Consider the following 15488-nt stretch of genomic DNA (forward strand, 5'->3'; position numbering starts at 1 on the left):
CAGTCCATGGGACTTTCCAGGCAAGAGTACTGGAGTGGGGTGCCATTGCCTTCTCAGTTGTTTATTGGTGTCTACATGTTAATCTTTCTTTTAAATAAATTTTTATTGGGAGTATAGTTGCTGTTACAACGTTATGCTAGTTTCTGCTGTACAGCAAAGTGAATCAGCTAAATGTTATTCTGAGTGATATTCTACTGTGATTTTTTTTCCCCCTTAAAGCATGAATTGAAAATTAGTTTTTCCTAACTTTCAGGCCAAATGTAGTTTCTAAAGTCTGTTTTCAAAATATAAATTCTCCTAAGTGTATCTGGTTGTTCAGATACTGCGTTATATTTCATTTCCAGTTGATGTTCAGTGACATGTATAGTAAACATTTCTCCTTTTTTTAAAGGGTTTAAAGTCTGTGGACAGCAGCATCAAAAAAGAAAGTGACCTCCCTGCCGCTGACCCCAACACCCCAATCCCATTAAAATATGAGGATGAATCCACAAGAGGGGGTCCTGAGGGTCTAGAGAAGCAGATGGCCTTGTTTTTGGACAAAAGTAAGTTGAATTGAAGTGCAAATAAGGCCATTTCAATGGAATAATGTACTGGGCCTTTATCAGCAGCAGATTTGGGTCAATTAAGGCCTTCATTGAAAGAAATTCAAATAAAGGGTACATACGAATGGAAAGTAGGGGAAGAAGGGGAAGATACCGTTTCATTCAAAGTGTAAAATAAAGCTGGGTGATTTCGATCCTCGGTAGATATTTCTAATGAGAGCATGAGGAACCTGCCTCCTCCTGTTGCCCGCTGTGAGGAACTAATGCCCTCAGCCCTTAGGCTTCTCCTGAGAAGGCCCTGCTTCAGTAGGAGCAGTCGAGGGCTTAAACACAAGGACTTAGGAGCCAAACCGCACAGCTTCAGGTCCCAGCTTCACTGGGGCAGGTCGTTTGACTCTGCTGAGCTGTGTTTTCTCTCCCAAAGTAGAGACAAAAGCAGGGCCTCCTTTAAAGGGGTGCTGTATGGATTAAGTGAGTTAGTGCAGGTAAACGTGCTCAGAGCAGGGCATGTGATGACCAGAGCAGTGGCAGCCTGTTCCCCTCCCAGCACTGGAATAAGCTGCACGTGTATTTAAAAGCGTTGATCTGTTCAAGGACGTCACTTCACGAGGAACATGTGGGCTTCAAAGTAAAAGTGCTGAGTTTTTCATTTTAATCTAAGTTGTATTTCTTTTCCTAACCTTATCCCCCCTCCCTTTTTTGAAACCAATTTCCAGCTAATTTTAAAAGTATCTTGAAAGCCTGTATGTTTAAAATCGTACCAAGAGCTTTCTGAAAGGTTTTCTCTTCGTGAGCATAAGTGGGGCGTGGCAGGACTCACTTCCCCAGCATTTGTGTTGTGCCTCCTGTGTGCCGGTCTGTGCTTGTACACACCAGCATGGAGAATCCTGTCTCTGCTTTTTTCACGCTGTTGTCTTTTCTGAAATGCCTTCTCTGTCTATTCCTTCCTCCCCCTCTCAGCTGTTGAATGTCCTGCTCTTGTTCAAGGCCTCTGTGTTCACCACCTCTGAGTCACAATTCCTTGGTTCCCTCACCAGTTTGTCCTGTAAGCACTTCCTGAAGCCTGCCTTAGTCATCCTCAGCTGTGCTTAATGGTTTTATACACACACACAAATACGCTTGTGAGCAAAACCTCATCTTTGCTTCTCTGAAAATGCCTCACACATCGAAAATGCTTACAGTAGCAGAGGAGAAAGAAATACAGGCATGAATAAAACCATAAAAGAGCCTTAAATACTTTTCATTTGTATTTTGAAAGACTCAAACATTAGAGCTGATCAAAAAACAAGAAATCTTGAACCTGGGAGATGCTGAGCATGACATAATAAGTGGTGAGGAACCATTTTAATGTTTAGAACAGGAGTTCTGTGATTAAAGCTGTGCTTCAGGAAGGTGAACTTCGGGGCAGGTTGACCCATAGGCTAGAGAAAGGAAGTAGATGTCAGTCAAGAACCCAGTGATGTCAATGACCCCCAGAGAGAGTGACAGAGTTAACAGCTGTGTGGAAGCAGGGCTTTGGAGATCTCAAGAGTATTGAAACACTGCTGTTCTATTAACACTTCACTGCGTTTAAGTAGCATAGTATTTACCAGTTTTGTTGTAGCTGTTAATTGTACCAAAGCCTGGTGTGTTTATATCAAGAAACAATTTTTTTTTTTGGTACAGTGAGACTTGTATTCAAATAAAATGTGCATCTTTTCCCCCTCATCGTAGTGGGCTCCCTTCAGAAGGGTAATTATTCCAGTCAATCTGGAATGATCCCTGGGTCTTGGCAACATAAAATGAAGCTCCAGCTGATTCTCAAGTCATCGAAGGCCTATTACGTCTTGTCTGATGCTGCCATGAGTCTTCAGAAATACGGAAGAGCATTACGATACATTAAATTAGCTTTGCAGAGCCATGGTAAGTCACTGCAGATGAATATGTTCAAGAGCTTTGGGAGGAGAGATCAGAGAAGGCATCTGAATCACAGTGAAATTTTACTCAGTGAAGTGTTCATGTAAAAAACTTTTTCTAACCTTGTATGTTTCCTAGTATTTTCCACTCTGGTTTAACAGCCCTTCATTTTGAAATACATGAACGATCTTCCTAAGTTTTACTGTGTCCCTTCATTTTTAATGTGCTGTGTTTTCTCTCCCTCCTGTTCTTTCCACATAGATACTTACTGCTGCCTCTGCACCAATATGCTTTCTGAAGTGCTGCTATTTCTTTCTCAGTATTTGACGCTCTGCGGTGATATCCAGCTAATGCTGGCCCAGAACGCGAGCAACAGGGCGGCACACCTCGAGGAGTTCAACTACCAAACGAAGGAGGACCAGGAGATTCTGCACAGCCTCCACAGGGAGTCCAGCTGCCAGGGTGCGCAGGGAGGGGCCCGCGCTGCGGCTCAGAGGAGCGCCGGGAACGCCAGGGTGTCACTATTTCTCACTGTTAGCGTTGAGCACAATCCTGTGTGTGTGTGTCTCAAATGGTTTTGAAATATTTTGTAATTACTAATTATACAGCTGGAACTAACTAAAAATAATCTCTGGAGATGATCATACTGACCATTTTACACTTGTCTTTCTGTAATAACCCTTTGGTCAACTGACCAACCCATGATTTTCTTTTGAAAAGGAATTAGCAGTGCATAAAAAGGAATGTGTTACCTTCTGAATGGTTCCTGGGGACTAAGATACAGAGGTCATTATTTTTTGAATGTGGTTCACGGCTGTCTGTTTTTGGAGTCATCAGATTTTAAACCTGGGAGATGGGAGAATTTAGTCCACAACAGCAGTATTCCTCCTCTTAGCTCTATCCAGTAGATATAAGCACCTGCAATTTGGGCAGTAAATGAGACGTAATGTGCTTTTGTAATGTATCATTAAATTTTTTATTATGCTCTTGAGTTGTTTATATCACTTGATACCCACACCCCAAGAAGTTTGGGACTGTTAACATCTAGAGAGTACACAGAGGAAGGAAATGTGTAATTTCCTTGGGGGTTTCTGGCCCTCTTTCTTCCCTTCCTCCCTGTCTGAATTTCTCAGATGACCATTTTATTTTAGTAGATGTGGTGAGAAAATCCATAGTTTGTTTTTGCAGCTCCCATCATGTTGGTTTCACTTAAGGTACCTCTTTGTAAGAGTGATGTGCTCCCTGAAAGTTAGCAGCAGGGGTACTGCCCTTTTTTCCCTTGAGTTTTTGGGCCCAGCCCCTGAGTTTACTCCAGTCTCCACTAGATGGCAGGTTTAAGTCTTTAGAGCTTATCAGTTAGCTTCTTCTGCGACTTAAACTTACTATTAATATAACGAGGCTTCCCTCGTAGCTAAATCGGTAAAGAATCTGCTTGCAGTGCAGGAGGCCCAGGTTCGATCCCTGGGGCGGGAAGATCCTCTGGAGAAGAAAATGTACATAACTAGCTTCTGGGAGCAGTCAGAAATTTATTTCAAGAACGGTTTTCAGTAGTTAAAAAGAAAAAAATGGTTTACTTCGTATCAGTGGACAACTTTAGGTCTGTACCAATAAGCAGTGCATCTGGTAAAATCTGGGTCTTGGGAATTGTTTGGTATTTTTAGGCAGGAAAGTACTTCTCTTAATCAGATGTTAATGTTTCAAGAAAATACAGTTGTTTAAATAAATTCAGAGACCTTTACTTCTGAAATTTAAAAGTTTAGTGGTATTAATTGAATTTTAATATGTTTATGCTATATTGCATCTATTTGTTCTTTTGTCTTAAAAGTATTAGATTACTTAGATGCTAAGGAAGAAGGGTTTATATGACTCATGGTAATGTTTCCTCTTTTTCTTTTAAGGATTTGCATGGGCCACTGATTTGTCTACAGACTTAGAAAGTCAACTTTCAGTTAGCTGTAAATGTTATGAGGCTGCTAATGAAATTTTGCAGTTTAGTGACTTAAAAAGTCAAAACCCAGAACACTATGTACAAGTATTGAAGAGAATGGGTAACATTAGAAATGAAATCGGTGTCTTTTACATGAATCAGGCTGCTGCATTACAGAGTGAGAGACTAGGTGAGTATCTTTCTGGAGTCCCCTCTTTTATCACCTATTCTGTTAGTAAATCATGCTGATTTTTTACATAGTTCAAGCCAAGAACTGTGGCATTTGGTTTAATGTCATAAAGGGATGCACTTTTTATCTTTTATTATTAAATCTTGAAGAAATAAAAATAGGAAGAGACATTATTTTCCCTTGGGAGTTATCATTTCAGTGTCCTCTGTCCTCCACCTGATCAGTTCAGAAGTGAGTTGGACAGTCAGCCATGTGGTAGGCTTTGTGCTGGATATAAAATCAGCTAAGACGTAGTTCTGCGAGTTGGGAAGCTGGATATGAATACAGATCTCTGAAAAATGCTGTTAAGTACCAGTGCAGTACAGTAGAGGAGTGGGGAAAGGAGACGTTTCTTCGAGTTGCGTGTTTTTGGAAGGCTTGTGGGAAGAACATATGGTTTGGGCAGATTGCATGTGACATGTAGGGCATCAACAGGCAGACGTGGGAAAGGTGGGGTGTCCTGACCAGAGTAGGCAGAAGGAAAGAGCCAGAGATACCGTGTCAGAGGGTTTTGGGAGTAGCAACGAGTGGTCTTCGGTGATTCAGGCAGAGGGTGTTGGATTCCTCTGGACCCATGTTGAGTGTGAGAGGCCAGTGGACATGTGAGTGAATGGTCTGGTTTAGTAGTCAGAAATGTGTGGGTTAGCAAGAGCTCTTTGGGTTAGCGAGACTTAGGCTGGGAACCATTCACATCAGGGTGATAGTTGAACCCCTGAGAATGGGTGAAATTGTAGAGGCTGTACACACAATGAGAAACAAAAAGGGCCGAGGGAGAGAACTGGGGACAGTGCATAAGCTGAGTAAGTGAGTTCCTGTATCCCTGTGCCCTGTGGGCGGTGTTTGGCACCAAGGTACAAGAGGTCATCGCCGGTGGGAGGACCTGAGCTTTTTTGTTGTTGCTGTTTATACATATATAGTATATTTTTTAAAATTGAGATATAAGAACGTGCTTTTAAGGTGCCTCTGGAGGTCAGTAAAGGCATATGAAAAGTGGTAGTCAGAAAGAATTCGAGAAGACGCAGATTGTGCCTCTTAAAATTCATGGGACCATGTCTCTAGAATCTTTATAAAATGGTGCTTTGCTCAGATGTTCTTATTTGCTTGCTTTAATACCAGCTGATTAATAGAGAAGAGGATTCAGAATATTGTTTTAGCCTGCTTGGCTGCCATAACAAAATAGCACAGACTAATCTACTGTATAGCATAGGGATATAGTAGGGAACTCTGCTCAGTGTTATGTGGCAGCCTGGGTGGAATGGGAGTTTGAGGGAGAATGGATACATGTGTATGTATGGCTGAGTCCCTTTGCTGTCAACCTGAAACTATCACAACATTGTTAATCAGCTGTACTCCAATACAAAATAAAGAGTTAAAAAAAAAAAAAAAACAGACTAGATGGTTTCACAACAGAAGTTGATGTCACATAGTCTGGAGCTAAAAGTCCAAGGCTGGATTTCTCTGAGACTTCTCCTGTTGGCTTCAGGTGGCCCCCTTCTTGCTGTCTTCTCGCCTGGCCTTCTCTCTGTGCACATTGCTGGAGTCTGTCTCTTTTATGAGGACAGTCATTTTGGATCAGAGTCCCCCTTTATGACCTCCCAGGTGGCTTGGTGCTAAAGAACCCACCTGCCAACGCAGGAGACACGAGTTCAATCCCTGGAATGGAAAGATTCCCTGGAGTATGAAATGGCAATCCACTCTAGTATTCTTGCCTGAGAAATCCCATGGACAGAGCAGCCTGGCAGTCTGCAGTCCAGGGGTCACAAAGAGGAGGACACAGCTTAGAAACTGAACAGCAGCCACAGATGACTTTAAGTGAATCGCATTTGTGTTTAGGACCTCAGCATAGGTTTGCGGGGTGGGGAACAGAGGCGCGAGGAGAGTATAACAGATGTGATGAGAACAGCGCGCTGCAGTTGGTCCAGGCGGCTGCTGCTGCCCTGGGCATCCTGTCACTGCCACGCTCCTCTCGTCGAGACACACTGGTGGGCTTAACGCTGATAGCTGCTTACACAATTGTTTTCTTTCTTTTTTGGCAAAGTGAGCAAAACTGTGTCCACTGCAGAGCAACAGTTGTGGAAAAAAAGCTTTTCTTGTTTTGAAAAGGGAATTCACAACTTTGAGTCAATCGATGATGCCACAAATGCGGCCCTTTTATTATGTAACACGGGACGACTCATGCGGATTTGCGCACAGGCGCACTGTGGCGCAGGTGATGAATTTAAACGTGAATTTTCACCGGAAGAAGGCTTGTATTACAATAAGGTAACACACTTGCATTTGGGCTTCATCTGTTCACACTTGATTGTCATTTTCACTTTGCTGTAGCTCCACTAAAAGGTTATAAAACTAAAATAGTTAACTGGTGATGGCATAGGAAGAGACATAAGCAGCTGGCCTAAGAGTACTAGGGCTTCAGTAGTGAAGACGACAGGTTGAATTGATAGGGAAAACACAGTCGTTCAGTAAATTGCATTCGTGTAACCAGATTAAAAAGCAGAGACTTTACTTTGCCGACTAAGGTCCGTCTAGTCAGGGCTATGGTTTTTCCAGTAGTCATGTGTAGATGTGAGAGTTGGACTGTGAAGAAAGCTGAGCGCCGAAGAATTGATGCTTTTGAACTGTGGTGTTGGAGAAGACTCTTGAGAGTCCCTGGGACTGCAAGGAGATCCAACCAGTCCATTCTAAAGGAGATTAGCCCTGGGATTTCTTTGGAAGGAATGATGCTAAAGCTGAAACTCTAGTACTTTGGCCACCTGATGCGAAGAGTTGACTCATTGGGAAAGACTCTGATGCTGGAAGGGATTGGAGGCAGGAGGAGAAGGGGATGACAGAGGATAAGATGGCTGGATGGCATCACTGACTCGATGGACGTGAATCTGGGTGAACTCCGGGAGATGGTGATGGACAGGGAGTCCTGGCGTGCTGCAATTCATGGGGTCGCCAAGAGTCGGACACGACTGAGCGACTGAACTGAACCAGATTAAAGCCACCCCAGTCTGCGTGGTGCAGTGGTAAAGAATCTGCCTGCCAGTGAAGAGACACAGGAGATACGGGTCTGATCCCTAGGTTGGGAAGATCCCCTGGAGAAGGAAAAGGCAACCCACTCCAGTATCCTTGCCTGAGACTACCATGGACAGAGGAACCTGGTTGACTACAGTCCACAGGGTTACAAAGAGTTGGACATGACTTAGCAACTGAACAACAACTACCACCAGAGTAAATGTCAAATGGAATGAAGATCGACGTGGAGAAGTGAAACTAGAAATCTCAAAGGAAAACATAAGTAGATATTTAATCTGATAAGATGGGACTTTCCCTTCATAACACAATGAGCAAAAATCGCAAAGTAAAAGATGGATGTTCAGATGCATAAAAGTTGTTTTTTAAATGCACAACAGAAAGCACAGTGGCAGAGTAGTCCAAATCTAGGGAAAACAAAGCGCACGTGACAGCTCAGAGGTTAATAAACCCTTAAGATAAAAAGAAAACTAAGAATCCTTGAAAATAAGCTGCCCCCGTAGCAGAAAGAACAACTAACCTTGAGCAAAAAAACTGGTTCATATGTAAGAACAATTTCAAAGTTTTATGAAATTTTTAAACTGAGTTTCTTTTATCAAATTGTAAAATTTTTTGGCAAATGGTGATATCTAGTATTGGAGGAGGTATAAGAACTCAAGAACACACATTTAGTCAAGAACTTTGAATCTGTTTAAATTATATTTAATGAGTAATGTTCACTGCATATTGAGCTTTAAAACAAAGTGATCTTATTTTTCTTAAGTTTACATATTCATAGAAAAAGAGGATAAGTACACACCAGAAATGTAGAAATTATTGGTGGGTGATGGAATTATTGGTGAGATTTTGTTTGGCTGAATACAATGACCATGCATTTCAGCATTGTGACAGAGGTGGGAAGGGTTGCTTCTTTAAATACAGTCAAACCCAGCAATTTGTTCTATCTGTAGACTTGTCAAAAAATATTTTATCTAGTTTGCTAGTTATATAAGCTATAATTTTTATTTAGAAAGGAGGGGACAAAAATGAAGGAAGAAATGAATCCTCATGGTTCACATGAGTTGTAAAACAGCTTGCCTGATGACACTTGAGAGGAAAGGCGGGCGGCATGTAGTCCACTTGAAATCACTTCCGTCGTTGAAAAGTGTCATTGATTTACTTTTTTCCCTTTCTTCATGAAACTGTCCTATAAATTCTCTCAAGTAAAGTTGCTGTTGGGGTGACTGTGAGGCATGTTTTAGTTTAAGGCGTGCACTTACGCTGAGTCACAGCGGCCCTCTGCTCCCTCACAGGCTGTTGATTACTACCTGAAGGCTCTAAGGTCCTTGGGGACACGGGACATACACCCAGCTGTCTGGGACTCGGTGAATTGGGAACTGTCCACTACTTATTTTACGATGGCAACTCTACAGCAAGATTATGCTCCATTATCTAGAAAAGCTCAAGAGCAGGTAATAATATTTGCTGGCTTATGTAGAAGTATTAACCTTGTATATTCCTTTAACAGATACATAGCATCTGTTACAGTCTTTTCCTTGACAAGCAGTATTTGTTTTTAAAATTCTTACACAAGATTATGAGATGGTAATTTTTTCCCTTTCCCTTAAAAAAAAAATACACAGATTGAAAAAGAAGTCAGCGAGGCGATGATGAAGTCGCTGAAATACTGCGACGTGGACTCGGTGTCCGCCCGACAGCCCCTTTGTCAGTACCGAGCTGCAACCATCCATCACAGGCTGGCGTCCATGTACCACAGCTGCCTGCGGAACCAGGTATTGCCATTCCGATTCCAGTCCAGTTAGAAGTGTTGCTTGTCTTACATTTCTGTATCGATTTTAAGTGCCATCTGTTCTTGTAGCCATTTCAGAAAAGCTTGAAGGGCAGGTGTTTCCCCTTCCCCCATGTTGCATATTTTTTCCATTATAGTTGATTAGGCCTTAGTTTGCAAAATTACATATTTGCCTGAGTGTATTATTTAGCCTTTTTTTTAAAAAATGTAGTTACTCTTTATAGAAAATGGTTCTATGCCAATTTAAAGTATCCATCACCCAGTTTTAAAAAATTTTACTGTGAAATAGAGCATGCATATCAAAGGACACGGGATACATGTGAAGCATTTGTACAGTTTAAAGAATAACAAAGGAAAGCCCTGTGTACCTCGCCTCAAGGTTAAGGAGTGGAAGGGTCCTTCAGGTGCGCCCTGTGTGCCCCTTCCCCTGCTGAGTCTCTCTCAGTACCCGCCCAGATTAACCCCTGTCCGGGGCTTTCTATTATGTCCGTACCTGTCTGTGTTTTATCACTTAAGCGGTATGTTTACATTTTATCTGGTTTTGAACTTTGTAGAACAAACCATACTGTATATATTCTTCTGTGACTTACTGCTGTTTAGTTAACATCACATTTTGGAGATTCTTCCAGGTGGATGCATAACTGTTCATTTACTTAGCTTAGTAGGATTCATTAAATGAGTATATCAGTTTATTTATCCATTCTGTGATAGCTGAACTTTGGGGTTGTTCTCATTTGAGGCTGAAAAGTGAAAGTGAAGTCGCTCAGTCCTGTCTGACTCTTTGTGACCCCATGGACTGTAGCCCACCAGGCTCCTCCGTCCATGGGATTCTCCAGGCAAGAATACTGGAATGGGTTGCCATTTCCTTCTCCAGGGGAATCTTCCTGACCCAGGGATCAAACCCAGGTCTCCCGCATTGTGGGCAGACACTTTAACCTCTGAGCCACCAGGGGGCTAATTAGAAACAGTACTATGAACAGTCTTGTACATGAATCCTGGTGCTCAAACCCTTGTGTTTCTGAGAATAATCTGAGGCCTGAGGTCAAGGTGCCTTCCTTCAGAGAGGGTGACTTGCTTCTGCCAGGAGTCTTGTGCCTATATAGTTCCTCAGGGATTTTTTTTTAAATGCTTTTGTTGTTTTCCCTTCCTTAGCACCAAGGCGGCTTACCTTGCAGTCCCTTGGGTGTGGGTTTGCTTCTGGGTTGCCTTTATCCCGAGAATATTGTCCTTTGAGGCCCAGCTTAACCTGGAGAGGGTTTTTCTCTCCACTCTGAGCTGGCCCTAGACTCTTTCACTTGCCTCAGGGGGGCCCCAACCTAAACTTACATTTGTCCAGATGGCCTAATATCCTCATGGCACATGCCAGCGCGAGAGGGTTCCGAGGCAGCTTGCTGGTGCCGGGACAGCTGGCCTCCTGCACACAGAAGGATGGAGCTGGCCTGCCTTCCGCACGCAGCACGCAACCCCGTGAAACACAGACCCGGGTGCAAGAGCTAAAACCCGGGGGCTCCACAAGATGCTGGAAAGCATTTAGTGATCCAGAGATCTGGTGAAGGAGTTGCTGTCAAGCCCAAGCCTTAGGATTTATCTTATTTTTGGTTCTAGGTTGGTGATGAGCAGCTTAGGAAGCAGCACCGGGTGCTGGCAGACCTTCATTACAGCAAAGCTGGGAAGCTTTTCCAGCTTCTGAAAGACGCTCCGTGTGAACTCCTTAGAGTACAGTTAGAAAGAGTAGCCTTTGCAGAATTTCAGATGGCCAGTAAGTCTTCTTTATTTCCCAGATTTGTATGCATTGGCTTAGTGTTGGATTGTCTTAGAGTGAGGCAGACCTGTGCATCACTCTTGGATATAAGTAATGCTGTCTTCTTTTAAATTTGCCCATAGTTAATGTCTTTGGGTAGGGACGTTTTTTTGAAATGCTTTTTAAAACATAAATGTGTTAGATTATGTTTAATGACTAGAAATACTGGAATACAGCCCAGGATTTCTTATTTGAAAAAAAAAAAATTGTGACAAGTTACTTTAGACAAAGATTTGAATCATCATGAACAAGGTGGGAGCGGAGAAGCGGTGGTGGAGGTGTGGTGGCCTCACTGAGTCCATCTGCACAGTAACCACAGAGCCTGACGAGGTGAAGATGAGGTGGGAGGGCAGGGAGGGGTAAAGGGAGACGTTGTGTTCTGTCATTTTCCTCAGCTTGGAGTGGGCTGGCTCTCCACCACCGAGTGTATTTTTCTAAACTCACTCCTCTACCTTGTTCAGCTGTTCCCTTTTTGCAGAAGCATCTTGCGAGAAGTATCTCTTGTCTGGTAAAGAAACAAACATTTATTTGAAGTACAGCAATTCTACTGGTTTCATTTCAGTTATTTTCTTCTATAAAATTAAAATGAGTTTAATGTGTGCCTGTTTACACAGTGTCTCTGGAAGGATGGACACGAAACTGATGGCACTGTCTCTTCTGGGGAGGCCGGCAGGGCAGCTTCCAGCGTATGCCCACTTGAACGTTATACGTTTTGAGAACATGTTACCTACTCAAAACAGTTTTTAGGAATACCTTTTACTAGAGGGACTTCCCAGGCAGTCCAGTGGATAAGACTTCGCCTTCCAAGGCCAGTGCAGAGATGCAGGTTCAGTCCCTGGGCGGGGAGCTAAGATTCCACATGCCTTACAGCCAAAGAAAGCAAAATGTAAAACGGAAGCCATATTGTAACAAATTCAATAAAGACTTTAAAAATGGACCACATCAAAAAGATCTTAAAAAAAAAAAAAGGAAGAAATACCTTTTACTAAAAGCATCTTTTAAAAATTCTGGCAGCATATGCATAGCTAAACGTCAAGTAGCTCTTTCTGGGGGTAGTCTGGGGCAGTCTTTTCTAGTTTGCATCTTTGAATTTTCCATGTTTGAATTCCTTAGAATGAGCAGTATTCATTTTTATTTTTTTTAAAAGTAGATACTAGGAACAGATTTGCCATGATGATCAGTATGGTTAATTCCTTTTTAAAACAATGTTTACTACTCTTGAGTATGAAAGCAGGTAGTGAGGCAAGAAAACAATGATTGTTTATTGTCTCTCTAGTTCTGCTTTTCTCTAGGGATAATTACTAAGCAGAAGTTGGATTTAGAAGATTTCTTGGGATTTTCATGAGCTACCTTCACAATGTTTGAAGATCAGAATTTTCATTAATACATTGGATGAGTTTCTCTGTATTTAAAGGAATGATAATTTTGTGTTTGCCACTCTAGGTCAAAATAGCAATGTTGGGAAATTAAAAACGCTATCTGGGGCCCTTGATATAATGGTGAGAACTAAGCATGCATTCCAGCTTATCAGAAAGGAGCTTGTGGAGGAATTTGAACAGGTAAATGGAAAAAGAGATTTATCAGTTTTTTGTGTGTCTTAAAGTCAGTGCTACGTGGTAAGTATGTACAGTGGGCATGTGCGTGTATACAAATACAGAAATACATATGCTTTGCATGGGACTGCCCTGGTGGCTCAGATGGTAGAGAATCCACCTGCAATGCAGGAGACCCGGGTTTGATCTCTGGGTTGGGAAGATCTCCTGGAAAAGGGAATGGCAACCCATTCCAGTATTTGTGCCTGGGGAATTCCATGGACAGAGGAGCCTGGCAGGATACAGTCCATGGGGTCAAAGAGTCAGACACAACTGAGTGGCTAACACTGCATAAAAACACATTAACTGATTTATTTTTTTAGTGGAATTTTTAAACACTTCTTTAACTTGCAAGTGTATCTTCTATATTTTAAAATTGTTTCTTTAAATAACCACATAGACCTTGGTTAATAATAAGGCCCTGGGAATAAGGAGGAAAAAAAGGTCTGTATCAGTTTCCACTAAACTGCCTGCAGCTGAACGGTGAGCGGGCTTACACCGGCTCCCTGGGAAGGCCTTTCAGTTTCCCCAGCATCTGTGTATTCATGCTGCCTTCTCTGTGGCTGAAAGCTTCCCTGAGTTCCCGTGGTGCCTCGATCCTGCAAACTTCCGGTTCTGGTTCTCAAACCACATGGGACCAGTTTCCATCTATTCCTTGAGCATGTGGTGTTGGAAAGTCAGGAGGGTTTCGTTCAAGCTTAGTTTCTTCTACATAAGTGCCATTTAGGTTTGAGACCCTTTTTCACGTGGTTTGGTCTATCAGAAGGTTCTCCCGGGAGGCAGAGAAGGCCGAGACAAGGCGGCCGACAGGGCTGTCCCTGGACAAAAATCCTCTCGACTTGCTCTTTGGTTTTGGTTAAAACGTTTGCTGGATTATTCAAACTGTGGCTCCAACACTTTAGTATGAAGCAGTAACTGTGGGGTGACTGAGCTGAAATCACTTTTTGTTGTTTTTAGCCTAAGAGTGAAGAAACCCCTCCAGCTGCTGATTCTTCTCCTAGTCTTAATCGAGAAGAAGTGACAAAACTGCTCAGTATATTTGAATCTCGCTTGTCATTCCTTCTCCTTCAGTCCATCAAGCTGCTATCTTCAACTAAGAAGAAAACAAGGTACAGTAAATGGCTTGGGGGAGTTTCTTTCCCCGCACCTTACCCAGATCCTCGTATACCCGCCCAGCTTTCCCTCAGGAGAATGTGGCTTCCATGAAGGCTGGGAATCCTGGTCTGTTTTGTTCATGACCAGGAGCAGTTCCTGGTACATGGTAGACACTCGGCTATTTATGAAAAGAATAATCATTGGCTTTAATTGGTGTTTTGAAATAAGTGTTTAAAAACAGGCCCGTGAACAGTTGGTTTGGGGAAGTAGGTGTGAAGTCGGCATTAGTAGGACCCCTGCTTCCGTAAGAAGTGACGGCAGGGCCATCAGTGTCTGGTTTGGGGTCTCTTACTGTTCTTGGTGCGCACCACTATTTTCTTCATCTCTTGCTCTTTTTTTTTTTTTTTCCCCCACCCAGTAGTATCCTTGATGAAGACGTACTCCTCAAAACCAACAAGCAGGTTTACTCCCAGCTCCTGAGAGCCTCTGCGAACAAAAACGCCTCTCTCTCGGAAAGAGTCGACCTCCTCATCCATTTGCTGGACCAGCTGGCTCGCGGTGGAGGCGGCAGCGCTGCCGTCCAGTGACTCCCGCCTGGGGCTGCATCCACAGATGCTGTTAGTGCCTTCTGCACTCGGGTACTAGCGTTTCCATTCGGTGCTCCATGTCATTAAATATGAGGGAAATACCCACTTAAAACAGGCACAGCGGTGGAAACACAGAGTTCTCATTGCCCACGACAGACAGCCGTGGCAGAGTTCTCTGGCTTCTTTGTCGGAGGCACCAGCATCACAGTCAGACTTAGAGCTCCCGCGTTCGTTTCTTTGAGAGGACGTGGTACCTCAGTATTCATAGACTTGCTGTGAGGCAGTTAACACTTTTAAATATTTTTGAAGTATGTTAAGCTATGTGAGTTTAAGAGATACTTATCTTGGAGGAATGTTGCTTTGGTCAAGGGCACTTCTATCCAGATGATTGCAGTGGTTCAGGTGGGTTAGAGAAACTTCCGGTGTGTCCACAGTGTTTCCTTCTCAGTCGCACAGAAAAAGCCTACCCTTTTCAGGCTTCAGTATGGCATTTTTCCAAGACCAGCCATTGTGCAAGTCTGTCTTTAGTGCATGTTCTGAACAGATCTGCTTTTCTTTGACTTTGTATGACAGTTGATCAAGGATAGGTACCTCCCCCCTTCCCCCACCCCCTTATTTTTTTTTTTTTCATTTTAAACTTGAAACTGTGAATAAGGTTAAGAAAACTATTTTGAATAAATAAATTATTTATTTAAAATGTCTTTGTAGTTTTCCATTTCACATTCTTCACACTGAGTTTTGATTTGAACTGGTTTACTTAATACATTTTATAAAGTGACGATTAAAACATTAATAATGAGTAAAATTTCTGCCACCCCCTGAATTCTCACTAGAATATACTCATTACTTGCTGCTATGTGGCCCTTGTCCAGTTGCTTACAACACACTCTGTTTTTTCCACTGCCTGGAGCATGCAAGGCTGTCCTTGTCATAGTTAACTGATCTCAGCTTCGAGAGAGAGGATGTGATGCAGAAGTCAGGCATGTGCTTTTTCCCGTGGGGCTGACGGTCT

The 15488-nt window shown here is 42.7% G+C and overlaps 1 protein-coding gene across 3 annotated transcripts in view; it reads left to right on the plus strand.

Annotated features, from left to right (window-relative positions):
- Window positions 1–15177, plus strand: part of EDRF1 (erythroid differentiation regulatory factor 1) — a 31790-nt gene extending 16613 nt beyond the window's left edge. For 2 of the 3 annotated variants that reach the window (XM_040255132.1, XM_040255134.1), the window contains 11 exons: window positions 392–542; window positions 2256–2444; window positions 2700–2900; window positions 4337–4555; window positions 6633–6856; window positions 8905–9063; window positions 9235–9384; window positions 11007–11160; window positions 12646–12761; window positions 13752–13903; window positions 14308–15177. In XM_040255132.1, coding sequence (XP_040111066.1) covers window positions 392–542; window positions 2256–2444; window positions 2700–2900; window positions 4337–4555; window positions 6633–6856; window positions 8905–9063; window positions 9235–9384; window positions 11007–11160; window positions 12646–12761; window positions 13752–13903; window positions 14308–14476 — 1884 coding nt within the window. In that variant the 3' untranslated portion in view covers window positions 14477–15177. The remainder of the gene's footprint in view (window positions 1–391; window positions 543–2255; window positions 2445–2699; window positions 2901–4336; window positions 4556–6632; window positions 6857–8904; window positions 9064–9234; window positions 9385–11006; window positions 11161–12645; window positions 12762–13751; window positions 13904–14307) is intronic. The other variant, XM_040255133.1, reaches the window with a different exon arrangement.
- Window positions 15178–15488: the final 311 nt, after the last annotated feature.

Source organism: Oryx dammah, unplaced genomic scaffold (genome assembly GCF_014754425.2).
Source record: "Oryx dammah isolate SB20612 unplaced genomic scaffold, SCBI_Odam_1.1 HiC_scaffold_14, whole genome shotgun sequence".
NCBI lineage: Eukaryota > Metazoa > Chordata > Mammalia > Artiodactyla > Bovidae > Oryx > Oryx dammah.